The 23,164-nt window shown below is 46.7% G+C and overlaps 1 protein-coding gene across 1 annotated transcript in view; it reads right to left on the bottom strand.

The window, feature by feature from the left end:
* MTA1 (metastasis associated 1) overlaps nt 1–19,622 on the bottom strand; it is an 85,724-nt gene extending 66,102 nt beyond the window's left edge. Inside the window, exons 1-2 of the mRNA XM_054384187.1 lie at nt 19,349–19,622; nt 379–446 (exon numbers count right to left, since the gene is read on the bottom strand). Coding sequence (XP_054240162.1) covers nt 379–446; nt 19,349–19,622 — 342 coding nt within the window. The remainder of the gene's footprint in view (nt 1–378; nt 447–19,348) is intronic.
* Nucleotides 19,623–23,164: the final 3,542 nt, after the last annotated feature.

Below are 23,164 nucleotides of genomic sequence, written 5' to 3'. Positions count from 1 at the left end.
ATAATGGCTCCAAACCTTCCTGTTGAGCAAGTTTCCCCCAGGAAAGATCAAATTACAAAGCTCTCCATCCTCCAGGCAAGCTGCTACTTTATCTTCCTATCTCATGATCCTGGCACGGAACTGAAGAACTGCAGAAACGTCCTGCCCTACAGGTGGGCATAATCACCTTGAGAATAACCTGCCACTGATGCTCAGTACTTTCATACCAAAGGAGAACAATCTACCAGGACTCAAAGCATTCCAGAAAATTAGCAGAACAAAAGTATTTTTAAACTTCTAATGACCAGAGAACTGCTAAAGAACTGTTTTGATTCTAATCAAATCAAACACACCATAAATTCAACTAACTTCAAACATGCGATGAAAAAAATTGTTTACCTTATTGAGCTCTTCTATTCTTCGTATCAAATACGGGTTACTTGAAGAATTTTCGAAGTAGACATAATCTGACAAAAAGAAACAACACTATTTTAAAACATGTACTGCTAGAAATCGAAACAAGGCTTCACTCGTATACCTGTTGAGACACCATACCAAATTAATTTCTTGGCACAAGCAGTTATTTCAAATGTTCCTATTAGACGCAAGAATTGAAGGGAGGAAACACAAAATCCATGCCAGTATAAGGAACATCTAGAGAGTGAAGTCAACAAGTCTACTAAAAACCCCAAACCAAACAAACACAAAAAACCCTAATAAACAAAAACCCCCCTACTGTCGGCCTGGTAAGTAAAGCATATGATCTTTCTTTTCAGATGAGATTAGTTTCACATTGTTGTCTTTATTTGTTTCATCCTCTTATCAAAATCCAGCCACTTCTCACTGGTAATATGTGATCTTTCCTCTTCCCTTCCAGCTCACCCCTATACCTACTGCATTATCTGCAAACAGCTCAAGTGCCCTGGTGTCCCTTTTCAACAGGGCTGGGCTGCCTTAGAAGAACAGTCACAAGTCAGGAATCCCAGGGGTTACAATCCCAAGAGTGACAATCTAGATATGAAGAAAAATAAATAATAAAGACAAATCACATTCCATGAGTTACAAAGACACCTTGACTGTGAAGTCTCAACATGGTCTTTACTGAAGTGATGAGTGCCAAAGCTGCTGCATCGATACTCAAGCAGTGCACATCTTGGATTATGCGACCATACATGGGCTAATAAAGCATAGAATGCTACAACAGATTTGTTATATTTTTGTGCCTTCTGTGCTCCAGACCTCTCAGACTGATCATCAGCTATCTTCACACATACTAACACACATCTGAGCAACTCCAAAATTTCCTTCCTAATTGCAAGTGCTGGTTCCTCTTAAATGTCACTTCCCTGAAGGGGAATGATCTCATCTAGGGAATTCAGATTGGACATCTGGTTTGTGGAAAAACAAAGTTCCCAGAAATGGTTAAAACGCCCAAGTAACCAGACCCTAAATTTCCACTCCCAGCACCCACTCTGTGCAGCACACAAATGGGAAACAACAGGCTCAACATTACTATGACCAACTCTATCAGAAGTCAGAAAACCAAACAGATATTTGACAGCTTCAGCAATAACAACTGCTGACTGAAATAACAATGACAGGCATTAAGCAATTTACAGATCAGCAGAGGAAACAAATCTTTTTTCCCACAGCAGAACCACCCATGCTCTACAAAGGCAGTGCAGGGGAGGTTGGTGAAGCTTTGAGATGCCTCTAAGCTCACTGTCCACCTTTCGCCACCCAAAGGATGGACAAGTTTTTTCCCCCTCAACCTTTCACTTGGGCTGAGGACAATGCAAAAATTTTTTGAACACTGATTGAAAATTAAAAATTAAAGCCAAAGGAAATGCCAATTTCTGTCCTGAAATTATAACCTTGTCTAATTCCATGGGTTTCAGGTGACTGCTACAAACATTCATGATTCACACCATTAACAGGTGTTTTTGTGTGCACATATTCTCACAGACGCTTTCTACCTCAAGTGAACATCAACTCAATCTTTCATGTAGCTACAGTTTATTGATGGCAAAACCTGGCATGGATTTAAAAGAAAAGTTTATCACAGATGAATGGTTTACCAAAGAATAGCTCACAGTGGTATCCAACGGTTGTGAAGAATAAAAACCCCAAAACATTGTTTTGCCCAGCAGCAGGAACATCCCCAAATCCACTCTGTGATCAGCAACTGCAAATGAACCTCACAGAGAACAGCCAAGTGCACTTTGCTGGCAGAATGGTGGAACTGAAGCTGTCCCACAGGGCTCTCCAAGAGCTGTCACAACATAGTGTAGAGATGCAGACTTAGACCAGAGCTTGATGATTTCATCACATCACAAATGCACAGCCCAGTACATCTCATCCATGTTTTAGACTAATCCCACAACTATGCTAAGCATTCCACCAGTAGCTATGTAACTAATGGAGACCTATTTCCCATTACTCAAATTACCTGGAAAATAGTTTCTTCTCTGCAAGTACTGCAGAGAGCACTGCAAATCACATAAACCAGAATGTGAGCAAATCTGAGGGGAGTAATTTGCATTTTTCATGGAGATTTTAAAGACTTTAACTAAAATTAAAATGCCATCCTGCACAGAGAAATGCTCAAGTTACACACCGTTCCACACGTACCATAAGGGAATTTTAAGTTCAACAAACCACTCTCCAAACCAACGCTTTAGCAGGCGAGAAAACTCTAAAACTGTTCCACAAGGAACGAAGCTCATGAAGGCTGTTTTCTTGCACACAAGGCTTAAAGGAGGTACAGCACCATGCTCCATGGGCCCCTACACTCCAAAATACATCCCTTTCCGTTGAGCAGCACTTCCCCCACATCTCCAGCTTGCTTCTATACCGTGGGTTGAAGCGCATCCTTCTCATACTGCCTACCCAACTAATGTTATTCCCAATTTGCTGTCAAGACAGCTACAACTGCACACACATCGGATAACAGAAACCTTCTGCAGGCTTCCAACAATCCAGCTCTCAACTGGAGATATCCTGTATGTGCACAGCTGTCAGAGTCTCTGTGCCCTGAGCTGAAGGAGAGGATGGGGAACGAGGCAAAACTAACAAACCTCTAAACACAGGAAGATACGCATCTCGGCTCCTACCACAGAACAGGAAGGAAAGAGTACAGTAAAACAAAAAAATATAGTCCAGGGACAGAAAAGTAGAGCTTAATAGCAAGCAAAACAAGTCAGACCCTTCAAACACAACAGACTGCCTACCCTTATTTAGTGGCTTTTCTACTTCCATGATTGAAGGGAAGGACTATCCTATCTACTCTGCAACACACGTGCACAGCACATCTCCTTACCAACAGCAAGAAATACACAAAACCCATCCCTCACAACCCAACCACCTCAACCAAGGTTGGAGACTCAATCCCTCAGCTTCACAACAGCTTGCAGCTTAGACTCACAGTCCTTGAATTAATCACCCATGCATCCACATCATGAAGGTAATTATCAGCATCATTTGTGCACATTACGACATTCTTACGATCATGTGAAAGCAATGAGTGAGCGTGGCAATGACACAAGACAGTAAGGACCATCATGCATATCACCACCTTCTGACTCAAACTCAAGATTTGTTTCTTCCTCTTGCCTGTATTGTCATAGAGCAGAAGTACCTGCGTAGTTGGATCTATCCAAAACACCCTTCTCTTGTATAGTTTGAGCTGCTGTAACACACAGAGATAACCATGCCTAGAACCACAGCCTATGGACTACGAAAGATGGAAAATTTCCACAAAGGCAGTAAAATAATTGTTCCCACATTAGCCATAAACATATCAGACTTGCTTTTGCTCTCATATGCTTTCAAGACATCATTATAAAATAGGTTCTTGCTCTGCCCTCTTCATGTCAGCTGTTGATTAAGTCTACGTTGGTCCATGGAAAAGAAAATCTGGAATGGGTACCACAAAAGAAACACCATACACTCTCTAGGGGTCATATTCTTATATGATTACATGTGTCTGAGCTACCTAGTAACCTAATGGGCTTTTAGGTGATCAAGTTGCAAAAATGCCCAGAAGTATTTTTATCCTTCCCCACTCAAATTGCCTTTTGAGCTACAACTGCTCTCCAAGTAGTGACCTTGCTGGATACTGCCTACCTTACCTCCATCAGTCCTATATGCTGCATGCTGCATTTGCCTACAGATGCACTCAGGACAGAGGCATGCTGAAGCTACTCGCTACTGCTGTTGGGTACAATGCACATTTCCAGATGTGATAAAGATGTAACTTCACAGGTGCAAGTATTTCCCCTGCCCAATCCACAGAACTGCTGCCCTGAATTAAAGATGAGCATTTAGAGAGTGTATAAAATTATGATGACCTGTTTAATGTTATGACTTCTTTCAAGGGAAATCGATGCATCCTCATACTCCGAGGCTCCAATTCAACTATGGGCCAGTTTCTTTCACCAACCTCCAGTTTTCAAATTATTCAGTGGCTTGGTCCTGAAACTGTCAATCATTTTATATTTTGGACAATACAAACCCTCTTGGTCTATGTTCTTATGACACAGGAAACTGGAGAGCCTACAATGCTTTCAGTCTACAAGTTAAGGAATCTCACCTGGCAGAACATAGGTCCCTTTTGCCTCCTGGCTGTTCAAAACCCAGCAACTCTCAGCAGCTGTCACCTGATTAAATGTTTAGTTACTGAACAGAAAGTTTCAACAGAAGAAGCCTCACCAGCACAACATTTTCATTACCAGAAATGCAAAAGTGGAACAGCTGTTTCTATTGCTAAAAGATTTATGTGGCCCAATACACCCAGACAGTATACATGAACCAGGTATTTACAGTTCATGTCTTTAATGGACAACAAAGGTTTTAAAGACACACTGTCAGCAGAAGTTCAATTCCTATATACTGGACAGCAGTGTTTGTGGCTATTGCACACAGGATACACACTGCCTTGTCTTCAGCTTGCTGTGCTATGGGCAACACCACTGCTACCACCCAACTCCTAAAAATGGATTGTAAACAGAGCAACAACCCAAGCACACAAACATCTGAATTACCTATTGCCATTTAGCGAGGGACAGAGCAAAAGCAAACACCATCTCCTGCAGAAATCCCTGCTCAATAAACAGCAAACCATCACTACATTTAGCAAGGAGAGGTTGAGGCACCCCAGTGACATCAAGCTAGTTTTGCTCTTTGGAGCAAAGCAACCAAGTTAGAAGGCTCATGAGGACAGTGACCAAAACAAATAAGCCTTGACTGAAATCTTGAATCGAGATGCATGTCTCAAAAGGGACTATGCTCATGAGAAGAATCCACTGCTCACACAACACACACCTGAGATTAGCTGCCTGGTCTCAATAAAAAGGCTTATCCAGAACAAAGCATGTAAAAATGACCTAAGCAACAAAGTTCTTTCTGCTAAAGCAGAAAAAGCCTGGTTTGCACTAAGTGATCCAGATTAACACTCCACTGCACCACTTCCTTAAACCCCAAGCCTGCAGTAAACTTCCTAGATATAAATTTGCAACGACAGCCTAACTCCATGTGTGCGTGTCCCTCCAGAACAGCAAGTACCCTGTCTCCAACCACGCAGCAAAAACAGTCCCAAGTCAGGTAAAAACAGACAAGGCTTCCTTCAGCAAGAAAGGCTGCCATCCTAAAGAGCTACCCAGCAGGTGCTGGCACTCACTCAAATATTTTAGATCACCATCAGGTCTAAAGACATTGCAAGCACCATTCATCAAGGGTGGGATGGCTCCACGCACAAGCAAAGCAATCCACAGCCAAATTCTCCTGATGTCCTGGCAGCTTCTCAGACTGGATCCAGAAAACACTCTTGAAGGAACTGTTGCAGCCATACCCTTCCCTTTATGACTTCCTACTTCAGCCTGGCAGCTAATAGTCTTTACTCGGAAGTTTCTACAGCATGACTCCTCTGTTGGCTCCCATTGCTTTCCAGGTTCAGTAGATACTGAAAGTGGACCTATGCAGAGAGTTCTATGAGCACACTCCCTCCAAAACAGCAGTTATGTCTAGTTAATTACACACTGAAATTGTATGTGTAGAAAATCTTAATTTACAATGCTGTTTTGTAATTAGGTGAAGTGCTTATTTCTCCTACAAGACCTGCCAGTACAATGAAAAGTCACTTCTACCCTCCTGGAGGGCATGCAGGCAGTGTAACAAGGGTGCCTGCACAATCCTGAGCCTACAGGGATGTACTGAGAAGACAACAGTCTAGATATGAGGATGTATTTGGTTTTTTAGTAACACCCATGTGCCAAGCACTTCAGTGGTGAGGAAGCATATCAGCTCATATAGCATACTGCAAAATCTCCAAAAACTGAATTTACCAGCTGTATGTACACAAGGATATGCAGAATGCTCTGCTCAGCTTCTTCTTTCTCTGCCTCCTCCAAGAAAAACACCATGACTTGAAAGAACCCCGGAGCTGTAAAGTGAACAGTCCGGATACATGCAAGGAAAGGATAACTAATTCAGTCTCATTTAATAACCTAAGGCTTCTATAATGACAATCAAACCCCAGGCTGAATCTACACACATACACATGCACAAGTGCCCCTCAAGATTGCTTTGTACTAAAGGAAGTTCAGCCTCACGTATTCAGAATGTGTGGCAGAAGTCCATGTTCTCAGTTTCATACCAGCTTCTACTTTTATTTTCAATAACAAAACACAGAACAAGTTGCCATTCCAGCCCCCAGCAAGCAAGAAGAGAAAACAAAAAAAAAAAAAAAAAAAAAGAAGTGGCAGATTCATAAATATACAAGTGAAAAAACCCATGTACTTTTTGCCTGGTACCCATGAAACAGGAACCTGTACAAAAATGAGGAGAATCTGATCATCAGGGTAAATATCAGCACCTTGCTTTAACACCATGCTTAAACCACAGCCACCAAACTTTAGTTTGAGTTTGTCAATGGATCTCTTTTTCTAACAGCTGCGTTCTTATTTCTAAGAGTGGAGAACATGATCAAACCCATGAACATCAAGAAGCAGGAATAGCCTTTGGTCAACTCACCTTAAAAATTCCCAAACTCTAAACCACTGAAGAAACAAGGATTATCTAAGGATTATCTGCACATTCATGTGGTAAACAAAATGTTCACATTACATATTCTTCCAAATGTGCAGAACTTGTATCTAGAAAATAACTTGGCTGTTTTGAGCTAAACTCATGTATCAGTTTTCCTGACTTGCCTTCAAACACCATCAAACTGTAACCCTGAAGAAGCAGCAATTTATACCCAGGTCCATGTAACAGGACTACAGGTTATACATACACAGGCCTATAAAGAGAGCTGATAAAAGGCTTTTATCAGTGCAAGTTCTTCTCGTGTGGTAAGAGATGCTACCAAAAAAACCCTCAAACAAACCCAAACCTTTGAGGGACCTGTAAGAGTTACAAACAAAAACTCAAATACCTGCCACACAGAAAACTACTCAAGCTAAGAAACTTCATGTAAGCTAATGACATGCAGCTTGCTTGGAAAATGGATGCGTTCTTGGGCCAGTCTAAACTCTGAAGCATTAAGGGATCTGTAACTTCCCAAAGGTCTCCTGTTCTTTGTTTTTAACTATGTCAAAAAGAGGAAGAAAAATTTCTGTCCAGCTATATTGTATCTTCCCACCCCACCCCTGATTTTTAGTGAGACAAGGTTTATGCAACTCCATTATCCATGCAGTAGTTCTTCCCTACTAACTCCTGAATCCTTTCTTAGATTTCAAACATTTCACAAAGGGATGGGAGACTCAAAGATAATTAAGTTCTGATCACTGTTCCCTATCTTGAAAACACAGATACTAAAACTACAAGAGAAAGCAAGAAAGGTAAGACACAATCATGAGATATGAGATGGTTCCCATTTCAGAATGAATTAATAGCCTAGATTTCAAAGCAAATCACTGGAGGTTCCACAGTGTTTGGGGGAATTATCAGAAGTGCTGAGAGAGCTGGCAGATCAGCTGGCCAAGCCACTCTCCATCTATCAGCAGTTCTGGCTCACAGGTGAGGTCCCTGATGACTGGAGACTGGCCAATGTGATGCCCATCCACAAAAGGGCCTGAAAGAGGAACCATAAAATTACAGACCTGTCAGCCTGACCTCGGTGCCAGAAAAGGTTATGGAACAGGTCATCCTGAGCACAATCACACAGAACCTGCAAGATGGTCAAGGGATCAGGCCCAGCCAGCATGGATTCAGGAGGGGCAGGTCCTGCCTGACCAACCTGATCTGCTTTTATGATCAGGTTACCCGTCTGGTGAACGCGGGGAAGGCTGTGGATGTAGTCTACCTGGACTTCAGCAAAGCCTTTGACACTGTCTGCCACAAGAAGCTCCTGGCAAAGCTGGCAGCTCGTGGTTTGGACAGATTCACTCTGAAATGGGTCAAGAACTGGCTGGAGGGCTGGGCCCAGAGAGTGATGGTGAATGGTGCCACATCCAGTTGGCGGTCAGTCACTAGTGGTGTCCCCCAGGGATCAGTGTTGGGCCCCATCCTGTTCAATAACTTTATTGATGATGTAGATGAAGGAATTGAGTCCATCATCAGTAAGTTTGCAGATGACACCAAGAGGGACTTGGACAGGCTGGATGGGTGGGCAGAGACCAATGGGATGAAATTTAACAAGACTAAGTGCAAGGTTCTACACTTTGGCCACAACAACCCCAAGCAGCGCTACAGGCTGGGGACAGAGTGGCTGGAGAGCAGCCAGGCAGAAAGGGACCTGGGGGTGCTGGTTGATAGTAGGCTGAACATGAGCCAGCAGTGTGCCCAGGTGGCCAGGAAGGCCAATGGCATCCTGGCCTGTATCAGGAATAGTGTAGCCAGTGGGTCAAGGGAGGTTATTCTTCCCCTGTACTCAGCCCTGGTCAGGCCACACCTTGAGTACTGTGTCCAGTTCTGGGCTCCTCAATTCAAGAGAGATGTTGAGGTACCAGAACGTGTCCAGAGAAGGGCAACAAAGCTGGGGAGGGGTCTGGAACACAAACCCTATGAGGAGAGGCTGAGGGAGCTGGGGGTGTTTAGCCTGGAGAAGAGAAGGCTCAGGGGTGACCTCATTGCTGTCTACAACTACCTGAAGGGAGGTTGTAGCCAGGTGGGGGTTGGTCTCTTCTCCCAGGCAACCAGCAGCAGAACAAGAGGACACAGTCTCAAGCTGTGCAGGGAGAGGTATAGGCTGGATGTTAGGAGGAAGTTCTTCACAGAGAGGGTGATTGCCCATTGGAACGGGCTGCCCAGGGAGTCACCATCACTGGAGACATTCAAGAGGAGACTGGATGAGGCACTTAGTGCCATGGTCTAGTTGATTGCTTAGGGGTGGGTGATAGGTTGGACTGGATGATCTTGGAGGTCTCTTCCAACCTGGCTGATTCTATGATTCTAAGTGATTGCTTTCTTGGATACCTCCAAACGCTGCTATTGCCAGTGATGTTCCAGGCAGGTCCTGGGCTCAAGTAACTTCTGATTTGAGCCATTATGACCACTGATTTGAGCCATTATGACCACGTACATTCCCAAAAGCTCACCCTCTATGCTGGGGAAGAAGCCAAGCATTCTACCTAGTAGCAACAATCCAGGGACTCAAGATCGTGTCTATGGACAAGGCACAGAGTTCATACGGTTCATTTCCCGGTAAAAGTGCAAAAATCACAAAGAAGTGGGAGAAGGGGAAAAAACACTTCAGAGAGGGAAGATACAAATTTTAAATAAAGTTAGCATCACTATTTCTGTTCCTCATTGCACTGTTGGCTGTCTTCAGTGTGCAGAAGGTTTGTGTAAAACAGCAAAGGACATCATCTGCTGGTACTAGTGAAAAGGGGGTTACAGGCATCAGCGGTACTTCACAGGTCACTCTTCTTAGAGAAGAGCTATGACATTGAAATAGCTGCCACAAAGGATGACAGCTCAAAGTTAAAGTAGGGAGACTGTGTACAAACAAGACTTGCAGAGACAATTTGTGAGAATCCTGGAAATATAATTAAACTTCTGAAGTACTTCTTTATCCTCAGAGTAGCAATCCTGCTGTTAGAGATTATATGGCAGTACAAGGAAACCCATTTCAAAGAATCCACTCCCAATATCCCAGCTATAACTGAGGCGCATTTGCATGCAGCACTGACCTTCCAGGTTCACTAAGTCACCTCCCTCCAGCTTCCTGCAGGACAAGCATACACTAAATCCTCCTGGAGAACCACTTTCTCTACTGTTTTACATCAGATATTTAAGTGTGATTCCAAGTCATCTGGACACAAAGCCTGCTCTGTATTACCTCTTCCAGCGCTTCAGTTCCCTAGGGTGTAGCTGTACAAACATTTTCTGCAGCAGCAAAGTGGTGAGCCTACGCAACTGCAGTTGCATCAGTACACCTCTTTGTGGGGCAGAACCATGAACCAGCTCATGGAAACAGTCCAGGCTTACAAGAAGAAAAACCTTTCCCCAAAGCTGGGTTATAAGGGATGACACCAGGATGGTCTAACTTATTGAAAAGACAGAAACTTTTGAGCAGATGGAGAAACTAGTAAGACTAGAACTTTTTAAGTCATTGGAGTGTGTTTTGGAGGGGGAAGGGTGGGCATTGGAGAGGAATATCCTCAAACTATATCCTAACAATTTTCTTCTGTAGCAGCCAAGAGAACAGTCTGTTCCAGTGCAATTACTAAGGACAGGTAAGAAAAACATTATTTTCCAAAAGATACTTAGGCAGCACAGAGAATGACAAGAAGTAAGCTTCATGTTCCTTGCAAGTATCCAGAGAGTTGCAAAGAACCTCTGAAGTACTCAAGACAAAGTTTAGTATCACCATCCAGAAAGAAAATAAAAACAACAACAACCAAAACAAAAACAAACAAACAAAAAAAATATTTTTTGGTTGGTCGGTTAAGAGCAATATTAAACTTCAGTCAGTCAATCTGAATTAACTGCTTAAGGCCATGGCGTGAGCATATTAAGTCCAGGAGTAAGGGTTTCAGTGCCAGACCAAAACCAAAATGGCTTCACAATGCAAAACACAGATAAGTTTCATAAACTCCTGCCACAGTTTTGCAGATGTTTCTTTAAACAAGAATGTCAGTGAAGCTGATTCACCCCCCACCCTCTCACACCACCCCCTTAAGTTGTGACAGCTTCTCCTTGGATGGAAGGAGAGAGACACACACATGGTAAAGCTGATTTCAGGAACTCACCTGGGTCAAAAAATTGTCTCCCAACCAAACCAGTTCCCTGATCTGTTTCACTGCATGCTCACACTAAGGAGGCATCGTGAAGACAGTAACAAGTGTCTGAACAGGCGTTGCTTAAGCCAACACAGCTACCTAAAGAAGCATCCCCAGAAACTGTCTCACTTGGCTGGTTCAAATTTGCTCAGATGTTGACAACTTCACTCTGTAAGGACAAGCTCTGTGCTAAATCAGGAATCATCTGCTCACACCGCACTAACTGTATGCTTGATCAAGTATCGTCTGTCTTCCTACATCTTGCATAAAAGCATAAAGGCCCTGAATTAACCAGAGCACATCATGTGCAATTTAACACAAACATTACCATGGGCCACATCCGACACAGTTCGTGATTGGGCATCTGGCAATGCACAGAACCAGAGCTGTGAAATCCCAGGCGCCACCAAGACTAAACAGCTTGCAAGTAACACACGTGGAAAAGACTGGAGAAGCCTACATTTCTTCTTTCGCTTGCAAACTCACTTTAAAGCTGCCAGCTGATTTCCTTGCTTTATTTCATTGATCAATGTCAAGTAAAAATTACCTCAGGAACACTCCTCTCCCATGAAGATAACCCAGCCAAAGATCTAGAAAAAGAGATTGTGTGCATGGTTCCTTCTGGGCTGGGTTAAAGGTGATCCATCTGCCTTCTCATTTCAGCGAGCAGAAACTGATGTTTAGTTAGGAGTCATATACCAAAACCAAACAGATGTTTAATTCTGCAGGAGACCATGAAGAAAACCTCATTCTTCAGGACTTAAGCCTTTCCTTATGGCTTAAGGGAATAAAAAATTGAGGAGGCCTTCATGTTTCTCACAAGACACTACTCACATTCACATCCCACAAGCAATGTCCACAGGCAACAGAGATGAACATAAAGGCCAAGTCCCACAATGGCAGTACAACCAAAATACAGACGATCAGCTTTGCTTGAGGGAATTTCCCTGTTCAGGCCAAGGTCTCAATAGCTCATCAGCGATTATTGTAAGTTAACAGAAACATTTTTTCACAGAGGTCAGGCCGAAAATTTAAGTTTTTTCTTTTTTTTTTTTTCTTTACATCAAACCAGCAAATCAGAAGTATGCAGTCTATTGCCTGTACAGGTTGGATTCTTCTCAGAGATAAAAACGATTTCCCTGAGTCTTGAAGCATCGAATAGTGTTTAATCCACTAAGAATCTTCCAAAAGCTACTGGTGTGTGAGAAGTGCTGGAGCAGCATGGGGGAGAAGACATTTCCTGAGGCTTCCAAAAAGAACACTTTCTTCCTTAAATTAATTTTAGGCTTTACTGCATATTTAAAGAAAATGTGTGAAATCTATGAACATAAAAAGGTTGCCAGATATATTTAAAACTTGAATTCTGTTATGTTTGAATATCCAGCACCAACTTGGAAGACCATTGGAGAGCAATGCATGAACCTTCAGCAAGAGCTGGAACCTACATCCAACTGGACATCAGAAAGTTGCCCTCTGCAATGGATAATTAATTAAATTACTCATCTAAGCACCAGGGCTTAGCCCCCTTTGAACTGTGGCATAACAAAGTTCCTTTTAAAAGAAGGCTCTGTCTTTTTTAATGTGAAAAATTCCTCAATGCCTTTCCCTACTGAAATGCTTTCTTACACATTAAATAATTACAGCAGAAACTCATTAGTTCTTGTTAACAACAGACAGTCCAACAGACGAAATTTGGTTTTACAAGAGGAGAAGAGGAATCATACCAGACTTGAAAAAAACACTTTGAAGCACAGCCTCTGCATACTGGATCTATGGCAGTGAGCTCCAAGATACTGAAGACCTAGAATGATTGTAACTTACAGGAGCACCTGTCCTGACAGTTCCAGAGATCTAAACCTCAGAGGAAACCCAGGCAAAGCAGCTGAAGGGCTTGGTTATTTACCTCTTTGGGACTTCAAAAAAATAATGATCCTGCCAAGCCATTAAGATGCAGTATAAAAACTCCTTGTTTGGGGCAGAGGTAACTGGTTTTAACAGGTTACTTGTTGCCAGAAGATGTGCAGAATTAGGAGGTGACTTCTGAACAGTCTATACCTATGCTTTCAAGTGACCCCAAACTGCTCAGTAGTTTATAAATTGAAGTGGAAATAGTAACAGCAACCAACTCATTCTCTTCTCCTTCTACTGGGAAGAGATTAAGTACCCTTTATTTATTTAAAGCTAGGATGATTAAACATAGAAAGTTTCTTGAAAAACAACTGGTTGCAAGTAAAAAGGAAAAATCTCTTACATTCACCTCAAATCTCACTAGTTAAACAAAAGGAGGTGCTTAAAGACTTTAAAAGTCCCTAAGGGTCACCAAGGAGCAAATCAGCACATGACCCTTGTTAAGATATGTCTCACCAAACCCCAGGAAGTCCAACCACAGGCAGGCCATGTCCCCCAGACCAACCCTCCCAGCCAGCCACCCTGGCACAGCCTCCCATGCACCAGCCCAGGAACTCCCTAAACTCACTAATCCAGCAGAAAACAGTCTCTGCTCCTGTGCTAGCTTTCCAACGGGCCAGTGACACCAGCATGGCCGAAGAGATGGCTAAGTAGAATGAGAAGAGGCATCAGGTATGCATCACCTTGCTGGGGACATGGAGATTCCTCCTTCTGACAGAAGAAAGTTTAGTGCTTTTGCTCCATTTGCCAGCTGCAAACAGCTTTACAGCTATTATGAATCCACAAAGCATGTATTGGCAGAACTGCTACATGTCTAGACCCCAACACACCTAAGCTGGCTGATGACATCCTTCCCCACCATGCAGCATCTCCCAGTTAAAGGGTAATGAATACTGCAGCAGCCTGATACGGGGGAGAGAGGGAAGGAAAGGAACACTGCAGAACACAAGAAGATAAAACTTGTATTACTAGAAACAATGAAAGGAAAAGATTAAGAAATCCACTGCCTGGCTGTTGCTGAAAGGTGATAAGCTAGAAGCAGTTCTGTATCTACAAGGATGACTGCAGAAACCTATTAGCAGTTTGCAAGAATAAACCCTCATTTCTATTATCTTTGCTGGTTATTTAACACCTTTCTCCAATAAACCCACTCTCACCTCAGGTTACCTTCAACTACTCCACTTTAGATGAAAGTTAATAAAGAAAACAAACAAACAAACAACACAAAAAGGAACAACAAAATCAAAGCAAAAATATCCCACAGTAACCCCTCCTGCAACCCAAAATATTACACACTGAAAGCAAGAAAACAAGAGAGGGTTTACATGTGTCCCTGCAGTTAAATTGTCTGAATTACATGCTCCAGATCTAGACTCAACAACATGCTTTTATGTGAGCTTCCTCAGTAACTCAGGACCTCAGTTCTTTGCCAGGAAAAGCATCACATCATTGTGATGCTGGGAGGACCAACAGACCCATGTGCTCGCAGCTCTCTGGCAGCAGTATGGGTGTGAGGAGTCCTACGACGCCAGGACAGTCTGGATGCCAAATGGAGGTATGTAACAGGACAGGGGACAGGTCAAGCCATGGTCCCCAGGCATGCATTAGTAACACCCTATAATAACAGGGAGATGATGTCATGCTGCCATTCTTAAAAACTTCAGGGATGGCTATGCTGAAACGAGAAGTGTGACTGCAGCACAGACAGGCACACCAGTATTGGCTCTGATTAGCAGGTAAGAATAAAATCACCAAGTAAGTTGTGCAGCTTCAAGTCCCCAGCACAGTGGAATAAAGCATGGGAATCCTGGGTTCCCATGCTGGGCACTGGTGGGGTCATAATTTCACTTACTTGAATCACGTTAGATATGGCTGGCACATACGTGCTTGACTGCCCTTTGATCCTGTCTTCCAATGCCATTCAAACACACCTTAAATGTACCTGACTCAAAAGCGATGACCATTTTGTAGCTGAGATCTCTTCCAAACAAGAGGGTCACTCTTAGAAGTCAAAAACATAAAAAAGGCTTTTCATCTAAAAGCATAAACTGACATATTGTGTCTCAGCAAAAGTGCTGGCTTCAGCTGGTCTTCCTCCATCCTTCCTCTCCTGTCTTTCCCCATCCCCTTGTTCCCAGCCCTCCCACTGAGCCCATTCAGCTGTTCACACAGTCCCACAGTGAACCAGATCGGGTAGCTGATGCGGAGTTAAAATAATCCAGGAAAAAACAAAGAGTGAGGAGGAGGGAAGGTGGAAAAAATTAAGTTCCTCAAATCAGTTTAAGATGGAAATACAAAAATCATTGCTTCGTTACATGAAGGGAATGTCACAGGGGCAATAAACCTGCAGTGGGCTCAATCAATCAGTTACTGCCACTAAAGAAATACTTGTGGCACCACAATTAAACTCTCCCGGAGAAGGTGGAGACAGAATAGCTGTTGGAAAGTCTCTTGATACCCAGATGACCTGTTCTGTTCCAGGCAGCTGACACAGCATTCTCCTGAAAGCAGAGCCTGGCACTAGCTAGAACAATGAACATCTCTCTCCTACATGCATTTTTTCATCAGAGGCCCCAAATTCCAGCTCAGAGGTCCCAGGCTTCTCAGATCTGGTATTTATCCAGCATTCCCATACAGTCTGTGATCATGCAGACTGCCAATCTGCTCCATGAAGTGGCACACCAGCCCACCACAACTCCTTCCAAGCAAAAGCAGCCCACTCTCATCATGCTGCCATTTATTTCATGGCTGTACAGCAGCTGTTAAAAAAATCTTCACTTCTCTTACACTGGAGGCAGGCATTTCCAGGATTTCCTTATGGACAACAAGCAAGATCTCATGCTTCATTTTGGAATCTGATATCCTGGCATCTTCCCTACACATTTAAAAAGTACTCCACCCTTTGTGAACCATGCTAGCTTATGAGTCCCGTTGGTACTGGAAACCAATTCTCTCCCCCTCAGTAGAAACTTGGCAGGAGCCAGGAGAATGAGTTGCTTTCTCTAAGTAACTCAATGCCACCAGCCAACTTACCCCCCAAGTGCTACAACCATTTCCATGGCAGCTCCTAACCCCCACTCAGCGTGCTCACTCTGATACACAACAGCACAGAGAAGACTTGCATGCCACCTTCAGCACCCATAGCGCAGGTCCCTCAGCTCCTCTATCCAGGAACCACCGCTCGTCAATACTAAAAGAACGAGACACTGCGAGTCCTCTGCAAGAGCTGTCAACTACACATTTAAAACCACTCCACATAGAGAAGTGGTATCTACCCACCCATTTCTGAGAACAAAAACTCGATGTGTTTCATGATTAGGCCAAAAGTGATGACCATCTTCACAAAGTCAACCTATACTTCTAGGAGCTTTATTGGTCCATAGTGAGCAAGCTGCTTCTGGCAGCTGTTAGGTCTGGAGTTCACACAACACAGTTCATTAGCCACAAGAATAATAACAGATTATCTGCTGAATGTTTGTCTTCCAATGGGAAGTGTATGAAATGTCTATGCACAAATCCCATTCAGGATTTAATCCTGCCCTGGAGTTCATATGCAACTTCAGAGCACAAAACTGTTAGTGGGAGATACCAGCATCAGAGGTCAGAAAACAACTCAGTAATACGAACTGCTCTGGCTGAGGCTGAGCAGAGCGCTCACAAAGAAACAGCTGCATCTATCCATATGTTGATGTCAAATCAAGACTCCATCCATATGTACAGCAGCAGAGCAAGGTAGCTTCAGCCATCAGTCAGTAGCCTTGCCCTTTGCCCAGAAAGGTTACTGAGCAAATCACGGACACCGTTTCCAAACACAGGAAGGATGAGAAGGTGACTGACACCAGCTAATATGGGTGTACCAAAGGCAAACCGTACCTGACTAACCCAACTCCCCTTCTGGGACAAAAAAGATTGGTTCTGGAGCTGAGGGGAGGGCAGGGGGTGTTGGACACTTGACTTTGTGTCAACAGCCATGATAAGTTTCTCACAGCATTCTTCAAACCAAGGTGCTGATGTGTAGCCTGGACAATCAGACAGTAAAGGTTCAAAGGATTGTGATTAGCTGTACAACCTTCACCTGGCTGCTGGCTACTAATGGCATCCCTTCAAGGACCAACATCCCTCCTTACTAGATTTTTAATCACCTGGATAAGGACTACAGTATTTTCAAAAGTCTGGGGACTTGAGAAAAGCATACCACATAGTGGAGGACAGGGTTGCTATTCAGAGACTTCAATGAGCTGGAAAATGGGTTGACAAGTTCAGCCATGGCTAGAGCAAAGGCCCACATCTAGGGCAGGGTAACTCCCTGCAGTGGCACAGCATCTTTGCAGGAAGGCACCTTGGTCAAACAACAAATTGCCCAGGAGCCCACAGCACACCCTTGCGGGCAGCGCCGCCATGTTAGCAGGGCAAGGGGATGGACCCTGCCCTTCCACCGAGCACCCATCAGACCATTTAGCCTGACTTGGGCTCCCTACTACCAGTGACATACAGAATAAAGTCCAGCAGAGGTCACTGAGGTGGTCGTGCAGGAGCATGGGACATTCAAAGGAAGACAAAGAGGCAGGTTAGGTCAGCCTGGGAAGGAGGAGGCTCAGGGGAAATGTTTCTGCTCTCTACAACTATTGAGTGGGAGGTGGTGTGCAGAAGGGGACAGGCTCTTCTCAGACACACAGGAATAGGACAAGAGACACTGTCTGCAACACAAGAAAATCCAACCAGGCACACAGATAAAAATATTTGCCATAAACATGGTCAAATACTGGACAAGATCCAAAATAAGACTGGCATCACCATCCATAGAAATACTCAAAACCGGGCTGGACACAAGCCCAAGCACCCTGCTCAAACTTCTAACAGGAAGGCTTCTAACAGATAGAGTTGGCCTCCAGAGGTCCCTTCCCACCACTCATGGGGACCACAGTACAGATTTTGCCACGCAAAACACTAGAGATGACATTCCACACAAAACTAGTGCCTGTGACATTGAATACCAAAGAATAATTTCCAGGAAACAACTCCCTTTACAAGTCGTACCAGGAATCAAGCTGTAAATTTCCACAACTCATCTTGCCTTACATCTTTCTACTTCCAGCATCTCCAAACCAACATGATGCTAACACTAAAACTATCAGTAACCCAAGAAACAAAGCCAGGGCAGTCAAGAAACACACCTCACCATCCCTCTAAGAAACTGAGGGCAACCAGGGAAAGAAAGTATCAGTGACAAAAGTAGTAACGTTTTTCAGAACACAAAGTAAGAGTAGGCCAGCAAAGCAAAAGGAACATAAAGTAGTTGTTGATGGAGAGCAGCCAGACAGGATGGCTTGGCCACCTTAACTGTATTTTTTCCCTTGTTTACTTCACTTCAGTTTCACAGAACTCCACAAGAAACAGGGCATTTTGAAAAGGAGGGAACTCCACAAAATCGTCTTCCCACACATCCTATAAATCCTGGGGAGAAGGAAGCTTCACAGAACAGCTTTTATGAAGGAAAATGGCCGAGCACAAATTCATGCCAAGCCACCTTCAGTTTATATTCTATAAGAGGTACTCCAGAACCTTACTGCCTTTCCCTTCTCTTCACGTGAGTCAAAACAAAGGACAATCGGGCAGAAGTACAACCCTGGACAGAAGACTAATGGGAAAGCATACCACAAAACAGCAAGAGTGGAAGAGGAGGCCAAGATCTGCAGGATGTGCCTCACACCAGTCCCCCCTAGTCTACCAGCAGTCTCTGCCCATCTTTGTGCTCCTTATCTCAGCAACTCCTACTCGGTCCACACCTCTACAACCTCGCACGAACCCCATCCAAGCAGCCACTCCACCCCAAGTCCTATCCCGGGACCCGTCCCCACTCTGTTCCCCACGACCTCTCTGCTCTCCCTCGAATGCAGCCTCAGCCCTGCTAATGCATCTCACCTTCCCCAATCCCGGATCGGCCCTCTGCTCCCCTCTGCCCAAGCCGCCACAGCCCCATCTCCCTGCACCCTCGAGCTCCAGGAGAGCTTTTCTCCATCCTTTTCCCCTCACCTAAGCCCTCCCAGCTGTGCCCCACATCCCCGACTCGCATCACTTCCAGCACACCACACCGCCTCGCCGACTCCTCACCCCACGGCCCGCGGAGGGGCTCCTCCCCGCAGCCCCTCACCCCATTTAACCCCACACCAGGCTTCCCCTCACCTCCGCTCACCAGGCCCCTGCCTCGCTCCCGCCCCACTCACTTCACCCTCCCCGGCCTCCGGCCGCCCCTCCAGAGTCCCCAAGCCCCGCGCTCCGCCAGCTTCCCTCGGGCCTCAGACGCTGCGCCTGAACCATAGCCCCCTGCCCGTCCTCGGCCTCCCGCCGCCCCGCCCCGGGCCTGCCCCGACGCCGCGGCCCGCCGGGCCCCCGAGGCGCCGCTCGCACGCGGGAGGCAGTCAGGGAAGGGAGGCGCGGCGGGCCCGGTAGGGCCGCGGCGGAGCCGTGGTCTCGGGGACACTTACCTCCGACCCGGTACATGTTGGCGGCCATCCCCGGGACGGAACCGGGTGCGGGGCGCGGGCCGCTCCCGCAGCCGCCTCCAGGTGCCGGATCCGCTGGAAAATGGAGGCTGGAACGGCCGGGCGGGGGAGGGGAGCGGGGGAATTAAAGGGGCCGCGCCGGCTACCGCCCGGCCGACGGACAGAGAGGGAGGGAGGGAAACGGGAGGCGGAGGGCGGGGCGGCGGCGGGCCCGGGCTGAGGAGAGGGGCCCGGCAGCGGTGGGAGGGAGGGGAATAAGTCGGCCCCGGCGCCCAGCCCGCAGTGTGTGAGGGCGGCGCTCCGCGGCCTGCGCCCGGCGGGAGGGGAGCAGAGCACGCTGCGGGCGGGCAGCGCCTCGCTGTACACAGAGACACTGCCTGGGCTCACACTGACACACGGACACACACTGCCTGGCCTCACACACACACTGCCTGGCCTCACACTCACACACGGACACACACTGCCTGGCCTCACACACACACGGACAGTGCCTGTGCTCACACTCACACACGGACACACACTGCCTGGCCTCACACACACACGGACAGTGCCTGTGTTCACACTCACACACGGACACACACTGCCTGCCCTCACACACACACACGGACACACACTGCCTGGCCTCACACACACACACGGACACACACTGCCTGGCCTCACACACACACTGCCTGGCCTCACACACACACACGGACACACACTGCCTGGCCTCACACACACACTGCCTGTGCTCACACTCACACACGGACACACAATGCCTGGGATCACAAACACACACACAGACACTGCCTGGACCCTGACACACACACACACACACAGACACTGCCTGGACTCTGACACACACACACACACACAGAGACACTGCCTGGACTCTGACACACACACACACACACAGAGACACTGCCTGGACTCTGACACACACACACACACACAGACACTGCCTGGACTCTGACACACACACACACACACAGAGACACTGCCTGGACTCTGACACACACACACACACACAGAGACACTGCCTGGACTCTGACACACACACACACACACACAGACACTGCCTGGACTCTGACACACACACACACACAGAGACACTGCCTGGACTCTGACACACACACACACACACACAGACACTGCCTGGACTCTGACACACACACACAGAGACACTGCCTGGACTCTGACACACACACACAGAGACACTGCCTGGACTCTGACACACACACACAGAGACACTGCCTGGACTCTGACACACAGACACACACACAGAGACACTGCCTGGACTCTGACACACAGACACACACACAGCCACTGCCTGGACTCTGACACACAACACACACACAGCCACTGCCTGGACTCTCACACACAGACACACACACAGCCACTGCCTGGACTCTGACACACACACACACAGACACTGCCTGGACTCTGACACACAGACACACACACAGCCACTGCCTGGACTCTGACACACACACACACAGCCACTGCCTGGACTCTGACACACACACACACAGCCACTGCCTGGACTCTGACACACACACAGACACTGCCTGGACACTGACACACACACAGACACAGACACTGCCTGGACTCTGACACACACACAGACACTGCCTGGACTCTGACACACACACAGACACAGACACTGCCTGGACACTGACACACACACAGACACTGCCTGGACTCTGACACAGACACACAGACACTGCCTGGACTCTGACACAGACACACAGACACTGCCTGGACTCTGACACACAGACACACAGACACTGCCTGGACTCTGACACACAGACACACACAGACACTGCCTGGACTCTGACACACACACACACACAGACACTGCCTGGACTCTGACACACACAGACACTGCCTGGACTCTGACACACACAGACACTGCCTGGACTCTGACACACACAGACACTGCCTGGACTCTGACACACACACACACACACAGACACTGCCTGGACTCTGACACACACAGCCACTGCCTGGACTCTGACACACACACACACACACACAGCCACTGCCTGGACTCTGACACACACACACACACAGACACTGCCTGGACTCTGACACACACACACACACACAGACACTGCCTGGACTCTGACACACACACACACACAGAGACACTGCCTGGACTCTGACACACACACACACACACAGACACTGCCTGGACTCTGACACACACACACACACACAGACACTGCCTGGACTCTCTCACACACACAGACACTGCCTGGACTCTGACACACACACAGACACTGCCTGGACTCTGACACACACAGACACTGCCTGGACTCTGACACACACACACACACACACAGACACTGCCTGGACTCTGACACACACACACACACACACAGACACTGCCTGGACTCTGACACACACACACACACACAGACACTGCCTGGACTCTGACACACACACACACACACAGACACTGCCTGGACTCTGACACACACACACACACACAGACACTGCCTGGACTCTGACACACACACACACACACAGACACTGCCTGGACTCTGACACACACACACACACACAGACACTGCCTGGACTCTGACACACACACACACACACAGACACTGCCTGGACTCTGACACACACACACACACACAGAGAGACACTGCCTGGACTCTCTCACACACACACAGACACTGCCTGGACTCTGACACACACACACACACAGACACTGCCTGGACTCTGACACACACACACACACAGACACTGCCTGGACTCTGACACACACACACACAGACACTGCCTGGACTCTGACACACACACACAGAGACACTGCCTGGACTCTGACACACACACACACACACAGACACTGCCTGGACTCTGACACACACACACACACACACAGACACTGCCTGGACTCTCTCACACACACAGACACTGCCTGGACTCTGACACACACACACACACACAGCCACTGCCTGGACTCTGACACACACACACACACACACAGACAGCCACTGCCTGGACTCTGGCACACACACACACACACAGCCACTGCCTGGACTCTGACACACACACACACACACACACAGCCACTGCCTGGACTCTGACACACACACAGACACTGCCTGGACACTGACACACACACAGCTACTGCCTGGACTCTGACACACACACACACACACAGCTCTGCCTGGACTCTGACACACACACACACACACAGACACTGCCTGGACTCTGACACACACACACACACACAGACACTGCCTGGACTCTGACACACACACACACAGACACTGCCTTGACTCTGACACACACACACACACAGACACTGCCTGGACTCTGACACACACACACACACAGACACTGCCTGGACTCTCTCACACACACAGCCACTGCCTGGACTCTCTCACACACACAGCCACTGCCTGGACTCTGACACACACACACACACAGACACTGCCTGGACTCTCTCACACACACAGCCACTGCCTGGACTCTGACACACACACACACACAGACACTGCCTGGACTCTGACACACACACACACACACAGACACTGCCTGGACTCTCTCACACACACACAC

The sequence above is a fragment of the Indicator indicator genome, chromosome 10 (assembly GCF_027791375.1).
Source record: "Indicator indicator isolate 239-I01 chromosome 10, UM_Iind_1.1, whole genome shotgun sequence".
Classification (NCBI taxonomy): Eukaryota; Metazoa; Chordata; class Aves; order Piciformes; family Indicatoridae; genus Indicator; species Indicator indicator.
Note: the sequence above shows the minus strand (reverse complement) of the source record. Positions and strands in the feature narration are given on the sequence as shown.